At 67.6% G+C, this 23,284-nt stretch overlaps 2 protein-coding genes across 3 annotated transcripts; one reads left to right on the forward strand and one right to left on the reverse strand.

Annotated features, from left to right (window-relative positions):
- The first annotated feature begins 281 nt into the window (after positions 1–281).
- Positions 282–2,693, forward strand: CCDC188 (coiled-coil domain containing 188). The gene is made up of 9 exons (XM_045585493.1): positions 282–821; positions 1,019–1,126; positions 1,285–1,389; positions 1,492–1,548; positions 1,639–1,698; positions 1,816–1,880; positions 2,073–2,121; positions 2,354–2,406; positions 2,507–2,693. The coding sequence occupies exons 1-9, from the start codon at positions 282–284 to the stop codon at positions 2,691–2,693; spliced, it is 1,224 nt and encodes a 407-aa protein (XP_045441449.1).
- Positions 2,694–3,934: 1,241 nt separating this feature from the next.
- Positions 3,935–20,194, reverse strand: ZDHHC8 (zinc finger DHHC-type palmitoyltransferase 8). Of its 2 annotated transcripts, none has more exons than XM_045585486.1 (11): positions 19,863–20,194; positions 12,088–12,209; positions 11,755–11,912; positions 11,190–11,362; positions 10,912–11,014; positions 10,542–10,633; positions 10,218–10,362; positions 9,935–10,055; positions 9,752–9,861; positions 6,987–8,014; positions 3,935–4,175 (listed from the first exon to the last, which is right to left on the reverse strand). In XM_045585486.1, the coding sequence occupies exons 1-11, from the start codon at positions 19,964–19,966 to the stop codon at positions 3,950–3,952; spliced, it is 2,382 nt and encodes a 793-aa protein (XP_045441442.1). In that variant the 5' UTR covers positions 19,967–20,194; the 3' UTR covers positions 3,935–3,949. The 2 variants fall into 2 exon arrangements, with proteins under 2 accessions (XP_045441442.1, XP_036305544.1); XM_036449651.2 differs by lacking the exon at positions 3,935–4,175 and adding an exon at positions 4,789–5,991 and having other exon boundaries at positions 19,863–20,099.
- Between the last annotated feature and the right edge of the window lie 3,090 nt (positions 20,195–23,284).

A 23,284-nucleotide genomic window follows, 5' to 3' on the forward strand; every position in this document is an offset into this window, starting at 1 on the left:
GGGTGGAGGGTGGGGTGGGTAGCTGGGTGGGTCAGGGGGGTGGGGTGAGGATGCAGAGGGGTGACCGGAGGTGGGCACTTCAGGGACAGGGATGCCTGGTGGGAGGGGCCCGCCCATTGTGACCTCCCTGGCTGAGTCCGGGCCTTTGTGACCAAGGCCCTGAGGCGGCCCTGGGAGCTGTGACCCCGGGAGGGCCCCCCGGGAGGGCCCTCAGTCAGAGGGCGGTAGGTCTGGCCAGGCCAGAGCCTGGACCTGGGGTCAGGAAGGGGTCATAGGGAAGCATGGAGGGACCGAAAACCCTGGGGCCCTGTGGCCACTCCCACCCCCAGTGCTCCCAACCCTCGACTTCGAGCAGCCACGGAGGCTGCCTGGAGCCGCCGCCCTGCCAGGGGTTTGTGAGGTGGCCCTGCCTGGTGCCTCTCAGCTCCACCCACTCGGTGGAGTCTTCTGGAACCTTCCCAGCCCCGGGGACAGCGGGCTGCGGGCCCAGCGTAGGCAGTGAAGGACCCGAGGGCTTTATCGCCAGCGAAGAGGGAGAGATGCAGAGGCAGAGGCCACGGGACCCAGCGGGGGCGAGGCAAGGACCGATGGAGGCGGCAGGGCTGGAGTGGGGCTGGCCCCTGCACTCAGGAAGGGAGCAGGGCCCGTCCAGGCAGGGGGGACCCCCCAGCATGGGGCCCAGGCCCTTCCCGTGCCAGCACCTGTCCCCGGGGGCAGGGACCCCAGCCCCACCCAGGCCAGCCTCCCCCCAGCTCCAGAGCGGGCCCATGGGGCCTGCAGAGCAGTCCTTCCTACAGCTGGAGCAGGAGAACCAGAAGCTGGTGAGTGAGGCGCCAGCCAGGGCCGCGGGGCCGGCCCCAGGCTCGGCACCTGCCTGTGCGGGGAGCTCACAGCTGTTCCTGGGCCTCCTCAGCCCCCTGCCCTGCGGCCCCGGCCCCAGCCCCGGCCGCCTCGCGTCTCCTGCCCAAGAAACAGCCGTGACGGGCTGCCCCACCTCTCTGCCTCCTCCCGCCCCCAGAAAAGACAGAACCAGGACCTGCGAGAGCAGCTGGGGGCCCTCCTGGGACCAGGGCAGCACTTCCTGCCCCTGTGCCCGGAGCACTCGAGCTGCACGGCCCTGACCTGGGTGAGTACCCACCTGGCAGCGGCCGGGACCCAGCAGGACTCTGGCGACGGCCAGGGCTGGCCCTGCGACGCCGCCACACTCTCCGCTCCGGGCCCCAAGGGGTCCCTGACCCCAGGGGCCGCCCACAGCCTGGAGGCTGACCCCGGGCTCTCCCGCAGCCCCGGGAGCAGGCCGGCGCCAGGCCCCTGGAGGACAGGGCACCGCTGCAGCTGCTGCGGCGGGAGCTGTGCCGGGGCGAGGAGTCCTTCGTACAGCAGTCCCAGGTGGGCGCCTGGACTGGGCCTGGGTGGCGGGGGGAAGCGGGGCCTTCCTGCAGCCGCCCACCGACGGCCCCGCCCACACCCCACCCCGTGCTCCTCCCCCAGAACGAGCTGCAGCAGATCCGGCTGTCCTTCGAGAGGAAGAAGATGGCCATCACCGAGGTGCCCGCCCGGCCAGGGTGGGAGGGGCGCGGGGGGCCCCCCCGGGGTAGGGCACCTCCTGGGGGCCTGACCTCGCCTTCCCCCCGCCAGGTGTGGGATGGTGTGGCCGAGGTACACATGGCCCTGAACAACCAGGCCACCGGGCTCCAGGTAGGTCCCCGAAGAGCCATACCTAGGGGAGGGGGCAGGCAGGAAGTGAGTGGGTGGTGAGGCAGGGCGGTGATGGGGTCAGGGGTGGAGGGCTCTTGACCCCCCTCTGTCCCCTAGAACCTCAAGAAGGACATCCGGGGCGTGCTAGACCAGATGGAGGACATCCAGCTGGAGATTCTGGGGTGATCTGTGCTGTCGGGGGCTGGTGGGGGGCGGGCGTGGCTCACTGGGCTGGGATGGTGCCCGCGGGGGCATCCTGTTCAGGATGGGATGCACCAATCCCCAACCCCTCCCCGGTTCCGTGGCACCAGACCAGGGGCGGTGCCAGGCTGGCGTAGGGAGTGCCCGTGGCCCTGACGGTACGCCTCCCCCAGGGACCGCGCCCAGTGCCGCAGCCAGGCAAGGAAGGACCTGTGCTTATCAGTAAGCCCCGCCCCTCCCCCAGTTTCCCACCCCGAAGGCCCTGATTGGGGCGGGGGGTGGGGAGGGGGGCTGCAGTGGAAGAGGCCCAGGGTGGGCGACCCCCCAGGAGCCACGGGGTCAGATTCAGCGGGGAGACACGGCTGCAGGTGCCCATCCTGGGCATGGGGGGCAGAAACGCAGCACCCAGATCCCACGGGGAAGGGCAGGCTCTGACTAGCTCCCCACCCCCCTGCAGAAGGTGCTGCCCCAGCTGGGATGCTCCGAGGGCTTCCGAGGCCAGCTCTGGTAGGTGGTGCATGCGTGTGCGGGCAGAGTCCGGTACCCCCGCCCACCGCCCGGGGCCGCCCCCCAGGTGCCCCTGCCCCCTGACCGCCGCCGCCCACAGGCTGCTGGCCCTGAGGCTGCTGCTGGGCGCCCTGCTGGCCTGCACCGCCGCCTACGTGTACGTGGTGGACCCCACGCCCTTCGAGGGGCTGGTGCCGCCCCTGCTGAGCCGTGCCGCCGTCTGGAAGCTCCGGGCCCTGCTGAGCCCGTTCCTGCGCCTCGAGGTGGACGACTTCCTGCCCTTCTAGGCTGGAGGCCCAGCGGCCCCAGCGCGGAGGCGGCAGGCGGCCAGCACGGCCCCGGGCGCCCAGCCGCCGAGCCCGCCCCCGCCCCCGCCCGCGGTGCTGCGCACACCGCCCGCCCGGAGCCTCGGAGACCGGGGCGGCGGGGTCTGCCCTGAGGGGCCGGTCCTGCGTGCGGCTGGACATACAGTGGTGACACACACGGCGTCTGAGCTTGTCTCCATGGAGATGGGGGGACCCTGGCTGCAGCCTGGAGCTACTCTGAAAGTAGGGGGTCCCTCAGGGTGGCACCCCATCTCGGCCGGCCTTCATGCCCCACCTGCCCGCTGGATGGCGGCCCCTCCACAGCAAGCCCCCGGTCTGCCCCTGGCACCCAGAGGGCGCTGAGCAGAGGGTGTGACCAGGAGGGTCTCCCCACGGAGTGAGGACTGGGCATCCCCAGGGCTCCAGCCTCCTCAGGAGTGGGGTTCTCAGCCTGAGCCTCATACCTCTCACCTAACTTCAGGCCCTGCCCAGGAGACTCCCCCAAAGCTCCCCACACTCACCCGGCCACCACCGCCCGCCCCACTCCTGTGCCCTCCTCAACCCAGGGTCCCTGTCCAGCCCAGCCTCCTGGACTGCCCAGGACCCAGAGGACAGGGGCGGAGCCACGTTGGTGGTGGACAGAGCGGTGGAGGTGAACACCAAGCGTTTTATTGAGGGCGTTAAGGAATACCTCCGAGGACGATGGGAGCTCTGTGGCCTGCTCCCCACCACGCGGGAGAGGCAGAGCGGTCGCGGAGGCAGGGAAAGGGGCCGAGCGCGCAGGCATCCACCTCAGAGTGGAGGAGCGGAGACCGCGGGCAGGGCCAGGGCAGAGCGGGCTCCCTGGGCAGAGGCTGGGCAGGCTGGTGGCTCCGGGACATTAAGGCATCTGCACTGGGCTCAGGGAGGGGTGAGGGCGGCGACCTGCAGGACACCCTGAGACCCGCCCACCCCCGGCCCAGCCCAGCCCAGCCTTCCACAGGGGCCCGGGCTTCCGGGGGAGGAAGTGGTGTCTAAGGTGCTTGGTCAGGCGGGGAGGTCAGGCGATGGTGTGACGCCCCAGGAAGGCCGTGCGGGTCCCAGCAGCTCCGAGGGCCCCGCCTGGGGGGCATTGGACCCCCTGCGGCAGACGGGAGCTTCCTGAGGCGGGTGGGCCCCCGGTCAAGGACCCCGGTGGGCGGGGGAGTCCGTCAGGGCTGGGCCCGTGGCCGCCGGGCCTCCCCACGGTCCCGCGGTGCCTACGTGGCGTCCCGCTCGGGCCCCGCGAGGCCGGGGGATAGGCCGGGGGCCGCTGTGTGCAGGCGGCACACAGCTCCTCGGGGAAGCAGCCCTGCGGCCGGGCTCCAGGGGGCCTGCAGCAGCGGGCGGTCCTCGGGGAGGCCGAGGTGGCACAGGTGCAGGCCGGGGGGCGCCCCGGACAGGCCCCGGCGCCCCCATCCGCGGCTATAAGTGCCGATCCGCCCCCTGCGGGCCGCAGCGTCCCGTGAGAGAGAAGCAGAAAGGAAGGTGGAGGTCAGCGTGAGGCTGACCGGGGCAGGGGTCCAAGGTCTGGGGTACCCCCCCCTCCCCGCACGGGGGCCGACCCCCGCCTCCCCATCTCTGAGTCCTGAAAAGCTGTGCATTCCCGATGCCTCCCCCCCCGCCCCCCCCATACTCCTCATTTAACAGGCAGAGGTGGGGGGCCCAGCGAATCCAGCTGAAGGTCATGGCAACGGCCCCCACAGGGCCCCCAGCCAGCGGGGGGCCCCGTAGGCACCCCCTCCTCCACCTCCTGGGAGGCCCTGGGTTCCTGGGGGGCCCCCCCGGGGGCAGCTGCAGCCCCAGCCTTTCTCCAAAAGCCCTGTTGCTGCCAGGAATGACGCAGACCCGGGGGAGCTGCACGCTCGTCAGCCAAAGACCCGCGGGCCGGCCCCCACCTCCCAGGCCTCCAGCTCCGCTTAAGTCAGCAGAAATGCCCACGCGTTGGAACGTCCGACCCCACACTGCCGGCCTCCACCGCTCCCGGAGCCGGGACGCCCGCCCCCTCCTCCACCCCCAGAGCCCCCTAAGTACCAGCAACAGCCCTGGCCTTGCTCAAGGAAAGGATCGAAATGACTCTTTTTCTTTTTTTAATAAAATTAGAGATATATATAGATGTAGATATAAAAACATAAAACAGACACAACGCAAGCCAACACTGCTGTGTGCTTACTCTCAGGTCCCGGGCGCCGGGCAGAGCCTGGCCCCGCCCGCCCCACCTCCCTGTGTGCTTCCCACGCAGGCCCGAGGCTCTGGCGCCCGGCTCTGCAGGCCTCGGGCAGGGCCGCCTCGCGTGGCAGGGAAGGGGGGGGGACTCCCGGTCTCAGAGGCCCCCCCGCGCCGCGTCCGGCCTGTGCCCGCTCCCACCGGCCCCCGGTGCCACCACAAGAGCATAAAGCAGAGGTTAAGGCTTCAATGACAGCGAGGTTCCCGGCAGTGGGGCGAGGGGCGAGGCATGGCAGCTCAGCGCATAGACACGGGGACACACGGAGCCAGGACCCCACCCACAGCTGGCAGTCTGTCCGTCTGTCCACCCACCTGTCCGTCAAAACCCAGAGGAGCCCTGGAAGCCGGGCGGCTGCGGGCGGGGGGCGGGCCTCCCCGCAGAAGCGACCTCGCCACCCTAGACGTCTCCCAAGGGGGTCCCTGAGAGGCAGCAGGTCAGGGTCAGCCAGGCGGTGGGTGGGCCCTCCGTCCGGGGGGGGATGGCCCGGGACCCAGACCCTCTGTCCGTTTCTGAGCCACCGTGACCCTTCTAGAAAGGGCCTGGGCGGGGGCTGGCCTGGGGGCCATCGAGGGGACATGGGTGCAGTCCACACATTTGCATTCGGTGACCCTCAAGGCCCAGATCCTGCAGCCGGTGGCCCGGGGCCTGGCCGCACCCCGGCGAGCAGACAAGGGGGTGGACAGGAGGAGGACGAGGGACAGACGTGAGGCGGCGTGGTTCTCTCTCCTGCCGCTGCGTCCACACCTGCCAGGCCACCGCCTCTGTCGGGGCAGAGAGGTCGGGGGCCGGTGGGGGGCAGCCGCCGGGGGGTGGTCCAGGTCCCCGTGGCGTGCCACGGCGGGCGGGCGGGTGGCTGTCACTCCTCACACGGAGATCTCGTACGTGGTCCCGCCCACGCCGGACACCTTCTTAACGAGCGTGTGCCGGGCGGGGCTGGTGACGGGGCCCGGGGGGCCGGCGGTGGGCCCCAGGCGGGCCAGGCCCGGGGACTGCCCGTTAAGCTTACTCGGGGGGTTCTTCAGCTGAGGGTGGTCCCTGCATCAAAGCAAACACACACACAGGCGGACGCACGGTGAACGAGGGACCGACCACGGCAGGACACAGGCCGGCGAGGCCACGGGACAGATGGTGCAGACGCAGCCCTGGGCAGCCTTGCCTCTGAGCCCGGAAGGGGCCGCCCGCAAAACCAGCGGCCACACCGGGCCCAGAGGGGGAGGACTGTGCTGTCCCAGGACAGACAGACATCAGAATAGCTGGCACACCCCCGGGACCCTTAGTCCTCCTGCTGGCAAGAAAGACCACAGGCGTGGGGCGGCCAGGCGGACACCACCAGCCAGGCCCCTCGTCCCGCCCATCCCGATGCCCTGAGCTGGGGGGCCCAGGGACACCTGTGCGGCTCCTTCCCTGTTGCCTCCTGGGAAAGCGAGGGGCTGCCCTCCCTCCCGGAAGCCCGCCCAACAACGACCTCGCTGCCCAGGCGTGAGGGCAGGGGGCCCACCCTCCTCCAGCTGCCATCCCTGCCTCTGCGGCTGCCACCTGCCGGGCCTGTCACACCCACAACGGGCCTCCCTGCCCTGGCCTGTGCTCACGGCGGCGGGGGACGCCCCGAAGATGCTGCTATGTCCCGTGGGGGGGTGGGGGGGGGGGGGGGGGGGCCCTGGGCCAGCCTGCCCCTCTGGGCCCAGGTCCCCAGCTCCGAGCTGCAGGGTGCGGTGCCCCAGGCTCAGCCTCCTGAACGGGGACAGAGCACCTTCTCCTGAGGAAGGAGGCCTGGGGGACCCCAGGCACAGGCTGTGCTAGCATTGGTGGGGGAGAGAATGTGGAGCTTTAGGCTAAGGTGCAGATCGTGCCACACCCCTGGGGCATGCCAGGGTGTCCTTGGAGGGGCACACCCCCTCCGGCAGGGAAGGTGCACCCCACAGGCGGCCTCAGGCCTTCGGGACACCCCACACGTGCTCAGCCGCGAGGTCCCGCCGCCAGCCGGACGCCCGGCCCCCTGCCCGCAAGCCCGCCGCGCCCCCAGCACCCACCTCTGCACGGCCAGCGAGGGCGGCGGCTCCGGGAGGTCCGAGTGGATGAAGGCAACGGCTTTGGGGCCCACGTAGGAGGGCGAACGGGGCGTGCTGGGGGGCGGGGAGGGGGCGCCCTGGCGCAGGGGGGACCGGTGGGGGCCGCTCCCCGGCCGGGGCCCCGGGGCGTTGTTGTTGGCCAGGTCCGCCTGCAGGGAGGAGGAGGAGGTCCTGGGCGCCCGGCTCCCGGCCGCTGCGGCCGCCACGCCGGACAGCGAGGTCACGGACGCCTGCAGGGCGGGGTTGCGGGCGCCTCCGAAGCCGGCGCCGCCGGGGCCGGCCACCAGGTCGTCCCGGGAGCCATAGCGGGCGGCGGGGCCCCGGGGGCCCTCGGACAGGGCGCCGGCGGCCTGCTGCAGGCCGTAGGAGCCGGGCGCGTCGTAGGCGCCCGCGTCGCCGAAGAGCGAGTCGGCCTGGGAGCGCAGCAGCCGCTCCCGCTCCTCACGGTCCTTGCGCTCCTGGATGGAGGCCATGATGGTCCGGGACAGGTTGTCGTAGCGCACGGGCGAGGGCTCCCGGGGCCGGGGGCCCAGCACGGGGCTGAAGCTGCGGGGCGGGGGCCGCGGGGGGTCCCCGGGGTGCAGGTAGGGCGAGCGGTAGCCGGCCAGGCCCCCGGCCGCGGGGTGGGCCGGGCAGGCGCGGCCGCCGGGTGAGGCGGGGCTCAGCAGGCTGTCGTAGGACAGGCTGCCGTTGCGGTTGGGCAGGGCGTGGGGGGCGAAGACGCCGCGGTGGGGCGTGGGGGGCCCGCCCTCGGAGCGCAGGGGCTGCAGGGCCACGTGGTCCCCGCCCCGCCGGCCGGCCGCCTTGAGGCTCAGGGAGCGCAGGGCCCCCGAGAAGGTGTCCGCGGCGCCGAGCGGCGGGGAAGGCGCGTAGGGGGCGTGCAGGCCGCCCCCCGCGGCGAAGTCCGGGAGGTCCAGGCTGGGCTCCGAGGTGAAGTCCAGGCTGTGGATGCTGTCCTCCCCCAGGGTCAGGGAGTCGGGACCCGAGACCTGCGGGGAGAGAGGGTGCACAGCGGCCACTGCCCACCCGCCGCGCCCCACCCGGTCCCCCGGTCCCCGGTCCCCGGAAGACTCCGTGCCCACACGGAGGCTGCCCACTTCGTGACATCGAGGTGGTGGCAGGGGCAACTGACAAGCTGTCCCAGAAGCTCGCCATCCCCTGGACACATCCCTGCCCCGTGTCCACCAGAGGAGGACGTGGAGGACAGGGTGAAGCCAGCAGCAGCCCCAGGGGGTATCTCCCAGGGGAGGGTGTGCACACTGCTCCAGCGCGTATTCTCATGGGGGTGCAGGGACAGCCTCAGCAGCTGGACCTTGAGGCGACGTCCTAACCACACAGGGACCAGGGCCCTCTCCTGAGCATCCCACCTCTGAGTGTTGGGGCACACCAGGGCCACAACTGGCCACAACAGACACCCAGGGCAGTCAGTGTCCTGGCAGCCCGCCCAGCTCAGGGGACAGCCACACAGACGGGGTCTTAAGTGATGCGAGGCTCAGGCTGGGGACAAGAACCTGCAAAACCTCAAAGCACAGAGCCCAGCTGGCGTGTCTCCGTGGTGGAGCGTCGACCTATGAACCTATGAACCACAAGGTCAGGGTTCAATTCCCGGTCAGGGCACATACCTGGGTCGTGGGCTCAACCCCCAGTAGGGAGCGTGCAAAAGGCAGCCGACCAATGATTCTCTCTCCTCATGGATGTTTCTAGCTCTCTCTCCCTTTCCTTCCCTCTCTGAAATCAATTATATATATATATATTAAAAAAAAAAAAAAAAAAAAAAGCTGAAACTGGTATGGCTCAGTGGATACAGCGTTGGCCTGCAGACTGAAAGGTCCCAGGTTTGATTCTAGTCAAGGGAGTGTACCTTGGTTTTGGGCACATCCCCAGTAGGGAGTGTGCAATAGGCAGCTGATCGATGATTCTTTCTCATCGATGTTTCTAACACCCTATCCTCTCTCTTCCTCTCTGTGAAAAATCAATAAAATATAAAATAAAATAAAAAACAGAAGGGGCATGGGTAGGAACAAATGTGGCCTCAGGGGCCAGCCTCGGGGGGAACCCCCCAGGCCCTTTGTAGGAGCCAAGGCAACCCCAAGAAGGTGCCCTGGATGAGGCCCTCTAACGCCCATCCCTGTGCCAAGCAGGGCCACTGCACACTGGCCAGAGAGGCTTGGAGTCATTGCCGAGACCAGTGGGCCCCGAGAAGAGGGGCTTTGGGGGGATGACGACACACACACACACACACACACACACACACACACACACACACACGCACGCGCGCGCAGGTCGAGGGGCGCCGGTCCAGCCATAGGGCTGCCTCTCAGTGGCCGGGAAGGCGGGCGGGCGGCCGGCCTGGGAACGCTTGGGGAATTCCTGGGAATTCCTGGCAGCCCGGAGCGGGGCGCCGATGGCTCCTAGGCGAGCACAGAGTGCTGAGCCTAGGGCAGACAATGTGCTCTCTCACACCATCGCGGATTCCTCCGAAGCCTTCCCGTGGGCCTCGCGGCGTGACTAACGGTGCCATTCCTGGCATCCCGGCACATGCAGCTCCCGGGGGCAGCCGCCTACCGCCGTGCCAGCAGGCAACGCCGGCCAGGACCGCGGTGCCAGCCCCGCCCACGACACCCTGGGCCGCTCCCGCCCGACCTCTGCAATGGGGGCCTGCGAGCGCCCTCCGTGCCCCCGGCAGGGCCTCCCGGGGGTGAGGCCGCCGGGCCGGGCTGCCTCACCTGCTCGCCGGGTCCACAGAAAGGCGCTTTGGGGCCCGCGGGGAAGGCCGGCCGGAACTTGTACATGGCGGGCGTCGGGGGGCTGGTCCTCTGAGCCGACAGGGCGCTCTCTGGGGGAGACGGGCCGCGGTCAGGCCAGGGTCCGCCCACCCCCCTCCCCTCGCGTGGCCGGCCCCGCCTCACCAGCGCTGCCCGGGCGTGGGGTCTGCCGGTCCCCGCCGAACGTGCCAGCCTCCGGCTTGGGGGGCAGCGGCGGCCCCAGGTCCAGCGGCTTCTCGTCCAGCCGGTCCAGGCTGCCCTTGGACTGGGAGGGGGCACGGTCAGGGCGGGCGGAGGGCGGGCCTCTCTGGGGCCCCAGGACGGAGATCCTTCCGCAGAACGTGCCCAACGCCTCCGCCTTCCGTGCTTCCCAGGCCCCTCCAACCTCGCGGCCTCACCCCTCCGCCTACCCACCCCGGGGCCCCACCTTGCTCCGGCCCAGGCCAGCCTTCAGCCCGTTGTCGCTAAGCTTGACCTTGAGCGGAGGCGCGCGATCCAGGAGCTCGGGCCGAAGGAAGGGCGGCTTCAGGCGCGCGGCGAGCGGCAGCCGGGGCGGCGGCTCCACCACGTACCTGCACCGGACGAGAGGGGGCAGTGGCGGGGCCGGCCCGGTCTGCACGCACCCCGAGGGCAGGGCCCGCCCCACCTGCCAGGGGCAGACGTAGACCGGGCTTAGGGTCTGCGGCTGCCCACCCCGAGCCCGGGCACAGGGCCCCCCTCCCCGCTGCCCAACACCCCGCCCAGGCCTCACCGGGGGGCCAGGGGGCTGCACAGCACATGCTCCACGTTCCCGTAGCAGCCGCGGGTGAAGGGGTTCACGCCCCCGCGGAACTTGCCCGTCACCTGTGGACAAGGGGCCCTTCAGCGGACCGCGGGGTGGGGTTCCTCCTGGGTGGCCGGTCAGGGTCACCCCAGCTTGTCTCTGCAGGGGGCTGTGGAATTTCTGCACCCCGAGTCCCCCCATGGCTGCAGCAGCCGAGCTCCGCCCACCTGGGTAAGCCGGGCCACAGCCTCCCCACCCCCACCTGCAGCCGTGCCCCGGCCCCCCAGGGACCCTCTGGGCATCGGGGACCCCCACCCCTGTCCCAGCACGCACCCCCTCCCGCCCGCAGGGCCGGCACCTGCTCGTTGGTCGTGCGCCCCCGTGTGACCAGCACCACGTGGAAGCCGGTGAGGCCGATGACGGGGATGAAGAACAGGCCGGCCACGCACATGACGGCCATGCTGGCCCGTTAAGGCCAACAGCCGAGGGCGGAGGAGACCCCGAGCAGGTGCCCGTGGGCAGACTTCCCGCCCGCACCCTGGGGATCCCCGGCAGCCGCCCCCCTCCATGTCTCCGTTTCCCCCAGAAGCGTGCCCCCCCCCAGCCCACACCGCCCCGCGGCAGGGCCAGGGATACGTGATGGTGGTGTGGGCGGCGCCCAGGCCCTCGGCGTGGTTCAGCACGTAGACCAGGCCGAAGGCCACGACGCCCACCATGTGGGCGCTGAGCGACAGCAGGAACAGGAAGAAGTAGCGGTAGTTGCGACGGCCGATGCAGTTGTTGACCCAGGGGCAGTGGTGGTCGAAGTCCTGGGCGGGAGCAGCATGTCAGGGCAGCCGGGGGGCAGGGGGCGGGGGGAAGGGGACGGAGGGGATGGGGCGGGGGGGATGCGGGGGGGAGGGGGCAGAGGGGACGGGGCGGGGGGGATGCGGGGGGAGGGGGCAGAGGGGACGGAGGGGGCGGGGGGGCGGAGGGGACGGAGGGAGTGGGGGGGTGGGGGCAGGGGCCCGGGGGGTGGGATGCGGGGGTGGGGGACGGCGGGAACGGGGGGGGGGGGATTTCGGGGGAGGGGCAGAGGGGGGGACGATGGGGGCAGGGGGCGGGGGGCGGGGGGATGGAGGGGACGGAGGGAGTGGGGGGTAGGGGGGCAGGGAGGGGGGGGGATGCGGGGGGGGGGGGGACAGAGGGGACGGGCAGTCACCTCCACGCAGTTGTCGCAGACGCTGCAGTGGGAGCAGCGTGGCGGGCGGTAGAAGTGGCAGGTGGCGCACCACTTCATGCGGACCTGGATGCCCCGCACGTCCACGTTCTTGTACAGTGGCGCCCGGAAGTCGTCCTCCTTGTCCTCGTCCTCATCGGCTGCGGGCGGAGCCGAGGGCGGCGGGAGGTGACTTCCCTGGCGGGAGGGCCCCCTCCCCGATCCCGGCCGGCCCGCCCGGCAGGAACCCCCTCCCCGAAGACTCTGCCCCACCCCGGGGGCAGCCACTCACACCCGAGTGAGAGCGACAGAGGGCCCGGCCGGCACAGGCCCTACCTCGGGGGAAGACGCCGGGGTCCATGAAGGTGGCCATGCTGAAGTTGGCCAGCACGAAGAGGAAGATGATGCCATTGTAGACGGGGACGGCCGGGGACACGGCGTGTGTCAGCCACGGGCACCTGGGGGCGGGGCAGGGCAAGGGCTGGGGCCGGGAGTGTGGCGGGCGGGTGGGGAGGGGACTCGGGGGCGGAGAAATCAGGTCTGTACACGCATGTACAGGCCTGCAAGGCCACTTGCAAGACCCCTGCTCACCTGTCCTTTGTTCAACCATCGGGCCATACCCACTGAGCATGGGGCATGAACTCCGTGTGCCAGCTCTAACCCCAGCAAGCCTCCTGGTGGCTGCTGGGACTTTAACTCACAGCTGAGGAAACGGAGGTTCAGAGAGGCCCACGGGCCTGGGGTGGCACGGCTTAGAGGAGGGGTGACCAGAGCGTCTCTCCCAGGCTCCCCGCCCTGTCCATGCACCGTGACTGGCAGAGGCCAGGGCCCCGCCAGGTGGCTCAGGCCACGTCCGTCCTCACCCGCACCTGTCCCTGCCCGGCGGGGCCCCTGAGCGCGGGCACCCTCGGGTGCCAGGAGCCCCGGCTCCCAGCCAGCGAGTGCAGCGCGGAGCTGTCCCTGCCCTTCCCTGAGGGGCCCACCTCCGAGTCCGGGCCGCCTGGCAGCACCTCCTTTTCAGTGGGTCCCCTACACCTCCATGTGACCATGCAGAATGCGGGGGTGGGGGGGGGGACTCCAGGAAAGGACGACGCCCCCACCCCTTCGAAATCTATCACCGCTTGGCTCCAAGGCTGCCCCCTCCTGCAGGAAGCCCTCCCAGACTCCTGGTAAGGGCCCGGTAAGGGCCATGCCTACCTCCCTGATGGGTGCTCTGCCATAGACAGATTCATATATATATATATATATATATATATATATATATATATATATACACACACACACACACACACACACATATATGTATGTGTGTGTGTGTGTGTGTGTATATATAAATATTTTTTTTTATTTGATTTTTTACAGAGAGGAAGAGAGAGGGATAGAGAGTTAGAAACATCGATGAGAGAATCATCCATCGGCTGCCTCTTGCACACCCCCTACTGGGGATGTGCCCGCAACCAAGGTACATGCCCTTGACCGGAATTGAACCCAGGACCTTTCAGTCCGCAGGCCGGCGCTCTATCCACTGAGCCAAACCGGTTTCGGTGACACAGACAGATTCTTCCTTGGTTCTCCTGGGGCCTAACCAGAGCCCCCACCTCTCCCCCAGTCCCTGGGCCCCCGGCCTCTGGCCCCCGCCCCACCCAACTCCCAGCGGGTCCCTGAGTCCCCTCCCTCCACACCCACCAAGCCCCTCAGGCCTCAGGCTCCCCGTCTCTCCCTCCCAGGGTCCCTGGCTGCTGGGACAAGCAGGGACACTCCGGGGGGCTGCTCCCTCCCCAGTCCCGAGGCTCCCTGCGAAGTCGGGGGGCAGGGCAGGGGGGATCCCCGCAGCAGCCCCGCCGTGAGCCCTGCCCGTCGCCCAGCGAGTGCCGGCCACACTGCGCACCCACGCCCCACTTGGCCGGAGGCCAGCCCCGCCACCCGGCAACCACCTCCATGGCAGGGAACGCCGCTATTTTTAGCGGGAAGCGAGCAGCTATTTAAAGCCTGCCTGCCCACAGCAGCACGCCTGGCACCGCAGCCCGAGCGCCCGGCCCCGAATCCAGGAAGGACCCGCCTGGAGGGGATGCACAGCCTGGGGACGGGGTTCCCTCCGCCAGGAGGGCCCCCCTCTGCCACCCCTCTCCCGGGCGGCCTGGAGCACCCCCCGACAGACCCCTTCCCTACCGTCCACACCCCCACCCCTGCCTGCGGAGGCCCAGCACACAGACAGTGCTCCGGCCCCTGGGGCCTGGTCTGCCCAGAAGGCGGGGGCGGGGGCCCAGGCCCCAATGCCAGTGGGGGTGGCCTTTTCACGCACGCCCGGCGCCCACGGAGAAGGGGAGCGCTGTGGACCCCAAACGGGGGGAGAGGGGGTTTTGAACCAGGTCCCCGTGGCAGCGTCTGGGAAGGGCTGGCCACGTCATCTCTGCCAAAATGAAAATGTTCCGCTTGATTAAAAAGCGTGAAGAGTTGGAGGGGTGGGGGATTGCAATGGGAGGGGGCGGAAGGGGGGAGTTGAGGACAAATATGTGATACCTTAATCAATAAAGAAATTAATTTTTTAAAAAAGCATGACGAGCCGAAACCAGTTTGGCTCAGCGGATAGAGCGCCGGCCTGCGGACTGAAAGGTCCCAGGTTCGATTCCGGTCAAGGGCATGTACCTTGGTGGCGGGCACATCCCCAGTAGGGGGTGTACAACAGGCAGCTGATCCATGACTCTCTCGCATCGATGTTTCTAACTCTCTATCCCTCTCTCTTCCCCTCTGTGAAAAATCAATAAAATGTATTTAAAAAAAGAAAAAAAGGATGAAGAGTTTCAAGACAAGTGGAAGCATCAGAGCCAGTGCGGCACCTGAGCAGCCCGAGGCCGGCGGGGCAGCCTGGTCTGCGGAAGGAAGAGGCCGAGGGAGCCCAGGAGGCGCCGGGCGGCTGAGGCCGGGAGCTGGGTGGACAGGGCTGCGGCAGGAAGGTGGGCCCTGAAGGCAGGGCACGTGGGGGAGACTGGAGAGCGAGCCCGCCCACCACTGTGTCCGGGTTTGGCTGATGAATACCCCAGACCCACCGGCCGCCCTCCGGCTGTTGGAGATGTGGGGTGCTTCTCGCCCGTCCTTCCCATTTAAAAAAAAAAAAAATATATATATATATATATATATATATATATATATATATATACACACACACACACACACACATATATTATTGATTTTTTTACAGAGAGGAAGGAAGAGAGAGTAACACCAATCAGCTGCCTCCTGCACACCTCCCACCGGGGATGTATCCGCCACCAAGGTACATGCCCTTGACCGGAATCGAACCTGGGACCTTTTTGTCCGCAGGCTGAGGCTCTATCCACTGAGCCAAACCGGCTTCAGCTCCTTTCCGTTTTTCAGACAAGGAGCAGGTATCGGAGGGCTCGACACATGCCCATGGCCTTGGGGCAAGTCTGCGTCAGAGCTGGGATTCAAGCCATGACGTAGGCTGAACCCCGCCCCCACCCCAGGCAGCCCCCACCCCTCTGCTGATCAGAGCTCCCACTGGCCCGGGCAGCCTGTACGGCTCTGTCCTCCCTGAGCCTTGGTGCGCCCAGGCCGCAGGGGCTGGACAGTGGCCCTGACGAGAGGCCTGAGGCTGGAGGAGGGTGTAGCTGGGCAGCACGGGGCCAGGCTTGGAAATCGCACTGTGATGGGCCCAGGCTGACATGGAGGCGCTGGGCGGTCTCTGTCCACTGTGGGCACCGCCGACCCACCGCCGGGGCCGCACGCACCCAGGAGGGGGCAGGCCTCGGTTGGTGCTGGGTAGGCTGGGAGGGGGCAGGCCCTCTGACTGGGACCTGAGCCACGGCCCACTCCGCCTCCCCTCTCCATCCCCCCAGCTGATTCAGACCCAAAGATTAGGCACTCCCATGCAATCCTGTCCCCGTCCCCCACCCCCGGCTCCCCCAGGGGGCCCGCACCCACCAGAAAGTGCCGTTAGGGGAGCTCAGGCTGGGCTCACGCTTAAGGGGGATGGCTCACTGGCCAAGGCTGCCCAGGCCTGGAACCCAGCCACCTCAGGAAACATGTGGGCTGAGGGAGGACGATGAACGAGCCCATGCAAACACGTGCACAGACACATGCATGTTCCCAGGTGAACACGCAGAGGCAGGTGCATGCACACGTGCGCAGAACACACACAGACGCACAAACACGCTCCATTTGAGACATGCATGTGTGGATGCATAAGTGTGCACTGAACAAGCATGCACAGAGACACATGTGCACACATAATTGTGCATAAAAGGCATGCATGTGTGAACACTCATGTACACGTGTTCAAGGTACATTTGTGCACACACTAGCACACCTGCATGAATACACATACATGGCCACACAGGCACACCTGCATAATCACAGACATATGCACTTGCGAACACACGTTTCTCACAAGTGCAGATGGGGCTGGGGTCAGTGATCCCATCCAGTGACCCCAACCCCATCCAACTGACCCAGCCCCATCCAACCCAGGCTGGGCTGCCTCTTACTGCCCTTACACACACACACACACACACACACACACACACACACCCGGCTTCCCTGTGCTCTGGGACACGTAAACATAAGGATATGTGAGGACACACAAGCTCCGGGCAGGACCTGACAGGCAGCTCTGCTCAGCCCACCTTGAGTCTGTCCTCAGCTCCAGGAGGACCCCTCTGCCCACAGGGAAGTAACCCCGCCCCCGCCCAGGGGACCGTGCCCTGTAGGCTGGCCGCCCGCTGCTGGCTACAGCCAAGCTCGGGCCAGGGGAGACCAGAGGGAGGGGGAACGAGCTGAAGCTCTGAGCCCTCCCCCCTGACCAGCCCCTGCATCTCCAGCGCTGGGGCTCACACCACTGTTCTGAGCTCCCCCCCCCCCCCCCCCCGCCACCGTGCTGAGGCCCCAGGTCCTGCTGAGGCCAACGGGGAGACACCACCCAAGGGGCGTGGGGGGTGATGCAGGGGCCACGTGTGCACCGAAGTTCAATGTGGACCGAAATGTTTCACTCGGGCATCTTCATTAAGACTGGGATCGTCATTACGAGTCCGTGTTCACGCACAGGGATACCCAGCACCAGACGGTCTGTGGCCACTCTGCCCTGGTGCCCCCACCCATCTGATCCCTACAGAGAGGGAAACTGAGGCTCGGCGGGCCACAGGCAGCAAGTCCTGGCAAGGGGCTCACGCCAAGTCCCCCCTCCCCATGCCCCTGCCAGCTGCTCTGTCCACCAGGACTCACCATGGTCTGGCCTGGTGCTGGGCTGGCCCTCCCACTGTCTTAGGCTGGGCCTCGCTGCCTGTCTGGGCCTCTGAGCCTGGGGAGAGCTCAGCTTCACCCTGGGAATCAGCCCCGACATCCCAGAATCAACTCACTCACACACACACACACACACACACACACACACACACCCGGCCTAGGCAAGATGGCTCGGCCCAGCCCCAGGCATCGGTATCCTGCCCAGAAAGCCCAGCCCTCTGATCCTCACAGGGTCCCTGTCCTTCTGCAAAGGGGCTCTGGGAGGAGTAAGGGGCAGGGGCAAAAGCCCAGGCCCTTCCACACACCCTCCCACCTGGCCCCGCCTGGCCCTGAGCCAGTGTGAGGAGCTTCTGGGGCACATGGGGACACCACTGCCCCAGGAACCCCGGAAGGCTTCCTGGAAGAGGAGGGCCTCTGGGAACCTGCCCTATGATGTGCTCCCCATCCTCAGATGAGGCCTCCTCCCGCCTCCCGGCACATTCCCCATGCACAGACCATCCTAGCAACATGGCCCCAGTCTGAACGTGCTGCTGGCCCCAGCCCCCTCGGCGAGCTGGCCTGGGTCCTCCAGGCGCCGGCTCCTCGCCTCGCATGACCCCAGGAGCTGCTGCCTGTGTGGACCTGCCCTACAGGGGCATCTCATGTTTACCGCGTGCAGCGCGGGGGGGCCCGGGGCCCTCGGCATCCAGGGAAGTCCGAGGATCAAAGGCAGAGGAGACAGCCCTGCGGGCCTAAGGGTGGGGAGAGGGACAGGGAAGCACGTGTCTGAGTCCGGGGCAGGCCCAGGCAGACCCGGGCAGAAGCATGGGGTCTGGGCCGATGAAAGTCCTAAGAAGGGGACCGCCTGGACCCCTGCTTGCCCAGAACTGGCAGACTGTGCCAGCATTCATGGGCCAGGCCTGTCCCACAGAGCCCCTTTGCTCGGGAACCCAGCTCCCAGGGCAGGGGCAGGGGCAGGGGCAGGGGCAGGGGCAGGCCAGGGTTCATTCGGTGCAAACAATGTGGCCTCGGGGTCGGGCTACTGGGGAGCCCAGTCCTGGGGATGAGCGAGGCTCCCTCTGCTAGGTGGCCACTCCACCTGGACCCCGACCAGTGCCCCGGGTCCCCATCCTGCCACAGGGACACAGCCACACACAGGGTACCCCAAAGGAACCCTGCACCTCCTCCTAGCAGGACGCCCCTGAATCCAGACCGCATCTGTGAGCACAGAGGGAGGCTGGCCCGGGGCAGGGTGCAGAGGCTGCGCGGCCTTGGAGCCCACTGCCTCGAGGAGGGTCAGGTCCCCAGGACAGGAAGCAAGAGCCTCTGAGGTCACAACCTCAGGACAGGCATCCTTCGGCAAGGCCAGGGGAGTCCACAGAAACAGACAAGGGCCCTCTGGCGTGAGGTCCATCTCAATGTCTTTTTTTTTCTTTCCCTGCATTTCACAAGTTCTCCATAGAGAGCAGGTATGACTTTGAAAGTTGGGAGGAAAAAAAAAAAAAAGCTGAAGTGCACGTAGGAAATGAGAACCTGAGATGGTCAAGCAGGAGCCCCCCCCCCCCCGCCCCTCGAACCTTCCACCCTGACCCAGTGCCAGGCCCCACCCCTGCAGGAGCCCCAGAAGGACCCGCCGCCGCCCCCCTCCCCGCCCCGCTCTTCCGGTGCCTGCTGCCCACCTGCCCCTCTCCTCTCTGCCCCACAGCCAGCAGCTTCTGAGTGACAAGAATCCGCCTGCTCACCAAAGCCAGAAATAAGCCCGTCCACACACCACACGGGCCTTTTTTAAACACGCTCCCGGCAGCCAGTGGCACCTACCCAGCGCCGGAGTCCAGGTAGAGGGCTCGCCCGCCTCCATGGACACCCGGCGCAGCCTCGGCGAGCGCCAGGCAGCCAGCAGCCACGCTGCTCATGTGAAGGGTGCCAGGCCGGCCCCCTGCCCACCCTGCCCCAGGTGCACTCTCTCTCGGGGCGGAGGGGGGCTGACCTGCCTCTGAACAGAGGTCCCTGGCTTCATGTCCCCAGGCTGCTTCGGTCCCCAGAGCTGTGTCTAAGCCTGGGACGAGCGGAAGGGGGTGGTCACCGACCCGCATGGCTGAAGTCTGAAGCCCCCAATCCCCCCTTGTGCCAGAGGAGACCTGGGGGCGGGAGGGTGCTATGATCGTGGGCACGGAGCTGACCTGTGAGCCGGCCTGTGTCTAAAGCTGCCAAAGCCCAGCGCCCAGCCTGCCCTCCGCCTCAGGGCTCCAGAGCCCGCCGGGGCCAGTGTCCCTGGGTGTGGCCTGGCCCAGGCCCTCCGGCTGCGATCACTGGGCTTTCCCGTGAAGGTCAGGGAAGGGAGGAGGGGACCGCCACGCCGGTGTCACCGGGGGCCGTGGGGGCAGGCCGGTGGCAGAGGGGCTAGAGACCACACCTCCTCAGGAGCAACTTGGCTCCGGCCCCGGCCGGCCAGCCAGCCAGGAGAGGGGACCCTCAGAGGCGGCCTCAGCTCCTTGCAGGAAGGGCTGGTGGCTCTGGGCAGCCCACGTCCCCCTCCTGAAGCCTGCGGGGAGGGGAGGGCTGCAGCCACACCCTGGGCAGCCGCTGCCCACACTCTCCTGTCCAGGCCCAGGGGGCTCACGCCCGGGGCCTGCCTGGCACACTCCTTAGGTGCCCCCTAGGCACTGGTGTCCCCCCCACACACACACACACAGGACTCACCTTTCCCGGGTGCCCAGGACAGGCACCTCCACGGCCTCAGCCCACGGTGGGGCTCCCGTTGCCCAGAGCCCTGGGTGCCAGCCCTGTCCTGCCCAGCCCCCTGTGCCGGGTCCCTGCGCCCGGTCCCTACCACCCCTCCTGGCCGGGCCGCGGCCCCTGCGCCCCGGCGGACTCACGTGAACACGAAGAACAGGGTGCTGGAGCCGATGAGCAGCGCGGCGGCGGTGGCCACGGGGATGTACTTGGCGGGTTTGAGGCGCGTCCCGGGGCTGCGGGGCATCCTGGGCGCCGCGCCGCCGCATCCCTCCCCGGGGCCTGGCGGGCGGGGCCGGCGGGGTCGTGCCGGGGTCGGCGGGGCGGGTTGGACGCGGCGCAGGACCCGCGGCGGCAGCGGCGGCGGCGGCGGCGGCGGCGGAGGAGGAAATCCCACCCCCGGGGCGGGGCGGCGGCGGCGGCGCACTGATGTCAGCGCGCCCTTTAAGGTGGACCGGGCGGCGGGGGGCGCGGCGCGGGGCGGGGCCCTAGGACCGGGAGGACGCCCCGCCCCACCGCCACGCCCTCTGGAGGATGCCGGCTGCGGGAGCCGCCCCCAAAGCCTGGGACTCCCGAGCTCCCGCTGCCCCGGGCCCTGCACCCTCAGATAGCGGGCCTCCCCTCGCTTGGGTGCCCCGGTCTAGCGAGTGCCCGCGGCTCTCCGGAGCCGCACAGCACAGCCGCGGCACCCCTGCAAAACCATGCCCACCAGCTGGACACGGCGGAGGCCACCGGGCACCCTGTGTCCAGTCCGCAGACCTCTCCCTAAGCAGCCCGGAGAAGCGTGTCCCTGCGGGCAGGCGGGTGCCCCTGCTCCGTGCCATGCTCCATAGCGCCAGGCCCGTCTCATCGGGAGCCCCCCCTCCCCCCGCCACGAGGGGGTCAGTGGTGACCCAGCCCGGGCACCGTGGTTGTGTATCTCCTCCTTCCCACCGCTCAGCCCTCGGGCCACTTGGCCGGAGGAGGTCCGCTAGCGGACAGGACAGCCTAAGGGCAGGGGGAGTTGGTCCCTGGCCTCCAGGCCCAAGCTGCAGGCTGGGAGTGTGGGTGGGTCAAAGGCCCGGGGCCAGGCGAGTCCCTCGGCCTCCCGGGGCAGGGTGGAGTGCCCCTCTGGAAGCCCCGGGCACTCTGCCCCTGCGTGGGATAGGCCCGTGGTCAGGCCCGCCTCCGGCAGGAAATCCCCCCGCCCCTGCCGCCGCCGCTTAAGGTGGACCCGCCGCCTGGCAGAGCCGGTGCGGGGTGGGCGGGACCGTCTGGGTAGCGAGCCCAGCGCCTGTGGGAGGTGGGGACTTCCATCGAGCTCCAAGGCCTCCGCAGTGAGCACCAAGTGCCTCTGCGACAGTCTCCTCCGGCCACGCGGACGCAGGCCCGGTGGCTCCTGGGCCAACCAACAGCCCCTCCAAGCCGGTAGGTGGGCCTTAAGGCCCCAGCCGCACAGGCTGCATGCAGGCTGCTTTAAGGAGCCCTGGATGGGGGCCAGACCTCAGCGGTAATGCAGCTTGACAGCAGATATGGTGATGTGCCTTCCACATCCAGGGAGGCCTGGCCCGTGGGGGACTAGCTCTATGATAGGGTCTGGGGCAGTGGGGTGGATTCAAGGCACAAAGAGGGACAAAGGACAGACCACCACCCCCCCTTGGAGCAGACCCCTCCTCAAGCCTAGCTGAAAAGTCGTAGCCCTACAGTCCTAATACAAATAGGCCCTGGGGACAGGGGACACCACTCCGGCCAAACCCTGCCCCACCACTTCACCTTTGTTCTTGCCCTTCTGCAGCCCTGTATAGGGCATGAATGCATCCCCCACCCCGCACCCCAACTTCTGGTAACAGGGCATGGACATAGGCTGCTCCCAACGACTCACCCACTGCCCCCAAAGCAGGGCCCTGCTTTGTGTAGGGTGCCAGGTCAGCCGTGGAGTGCCAAGTGCTGGGCATAGGAGGAAAGGCCTCTCATGTCTTTGCTGAGGTCCCTGCAGAGGGGGAGCGGGGTGGGGTGGACCCAGTGAGGCCACAGCCCAGAAATCCTCTACCCAAGGAGGTAAGATCCCAGGGAAAGGGAAGTGCAACTTTCCCACCCCACCCCCGCTTCCCACCTGCAGGAATGGGAAAATTATAGGTCACCTCCTCTTCTTCCCCAGTAGTTAGCACCTCAATTCTGGCTCAGCCCCACCTGTGCCACACTGGCTGGGGGCAGGGAGTGAGGGGGCTAAAGGGGCCCCTGCTGGTGTCCTTGCTCATACTCGCATGCCTCCCTTTGCAGCACCTTCTGCAGTGTGAACAGCCGCACCTTTAAATGCACAGCTGGTCACAGCACCCCCTCCTCCAGTGATCCTGAGGCCTTCCCGCCTGAGACACTTCTCCTCACCCAGGAAGTCAGCCTGGGGTTGACATCAGTGGGGTTAGCTTTCATAGGAGCCCAAAGCAGGAGCAATCCACTCTGTGCTGAAGGCATGTCTGGCCACCCTCCCCGAAAGTCACGGCCCTGGGACCTCTCACACAGTGCACCCAGCAGAGGCCTCTTGGGAAGGGGCACTGCCCCTCACAGCATCACCACTTCGGTTCAGGTGGTGCACACCCAGTGTCCTTCCTCGGGTGGGAAAAAGCACTGCACCAACCTGTGCCAAGGCCCAAGACTACCAGGACACCGCAAAGCTGGCCCACGAAGTCTTTAGCTTTAAAACCAGTGGCTTCCTTTGGAGTGCATCCCTCAGTGACCACGGCCGGTTTAGACTGGACAGACATCACAGGACACAGGGCCCAGTAGACGTAGCCACAGGATCAAGCGCCTCCGGTGGGTGTTACTGTCAAACAGCCCCGGGCGGCGTGAGCACATCCCCTCTGGGCGGGCACGAATCTGCTCCTCCCCTGCTGGAGGGTGGGAGGCCACAGCTCCCGGAGGCCTGGTTATTTGCCAGGAACATACCGTCCCAGGTAAGACCGTGTGTTTTCAAAAGCCTGCCGGCACACTAAAAATCCCCCCTTGCGCAGGATGGTTTTACAGAGGCAGCCCATCTACAAGACAGACCCCCAAATGGCACTAACCCATTTGCATTCTTGAAAGCATCCTTTTATTTAAAGCCATCACAGATGTCCGTAATCCACCCAGAGGGATGCTGGGAACAAGTGGATTTCTCTGTCGATGGCAGTGGGGCCGAGGCAATGCAACAGCCTGGATTGGGTGCTGTGGTACCGGCCTTTCCCTGGCTGAGGGCTGACTAGAGACAGCTTAGCCGAAGCCTGGAGACCTGCTTGGACACCTGTACCACAGCCAAGGAATCTGGTGATCTTCCTTTCTCTTCCCCAAAGGCAGAAGAAAAAAATCCTATCTACTCACCGCCTGGCCTTCAGGAGGCAGTACCCAGCACTGGTTTCCCTCAGCCCAGTTGCCCCACTAGTACCAGCTCAGACATACCAAGGCCCCAGTAGCCAACAGTGGGCCAGAGTCCAGAGCAGAACAAGTGTAACCAGCAGGGGCAGACCCAGAGGGCCACCCCAACACCATGGAGCCAGCAGGAACCCACACAGCTGCCAGGACAGGGCCGGCGCACACGAGGCCCTGCCCTCCG

The sequence above is a fragment of the Pipistrellus kuhlii genome, unplaced genomic scaffold (genome assembly GCF_014108245.1).
Source record: "Pipistrellus kuhlii isolate mPipKuh1 unplaced genomic scaffold, mPipKuh1.p scaffold_m20_p_20, whole genome shotgun sequence".
NCBI classification, from domain to species: Eukaryota; Metazoa; Chordata; class Mammalia; order Chiroptera; family Vespertilionidae; genus Pipistrellus; species Pipistrellus kuhlii.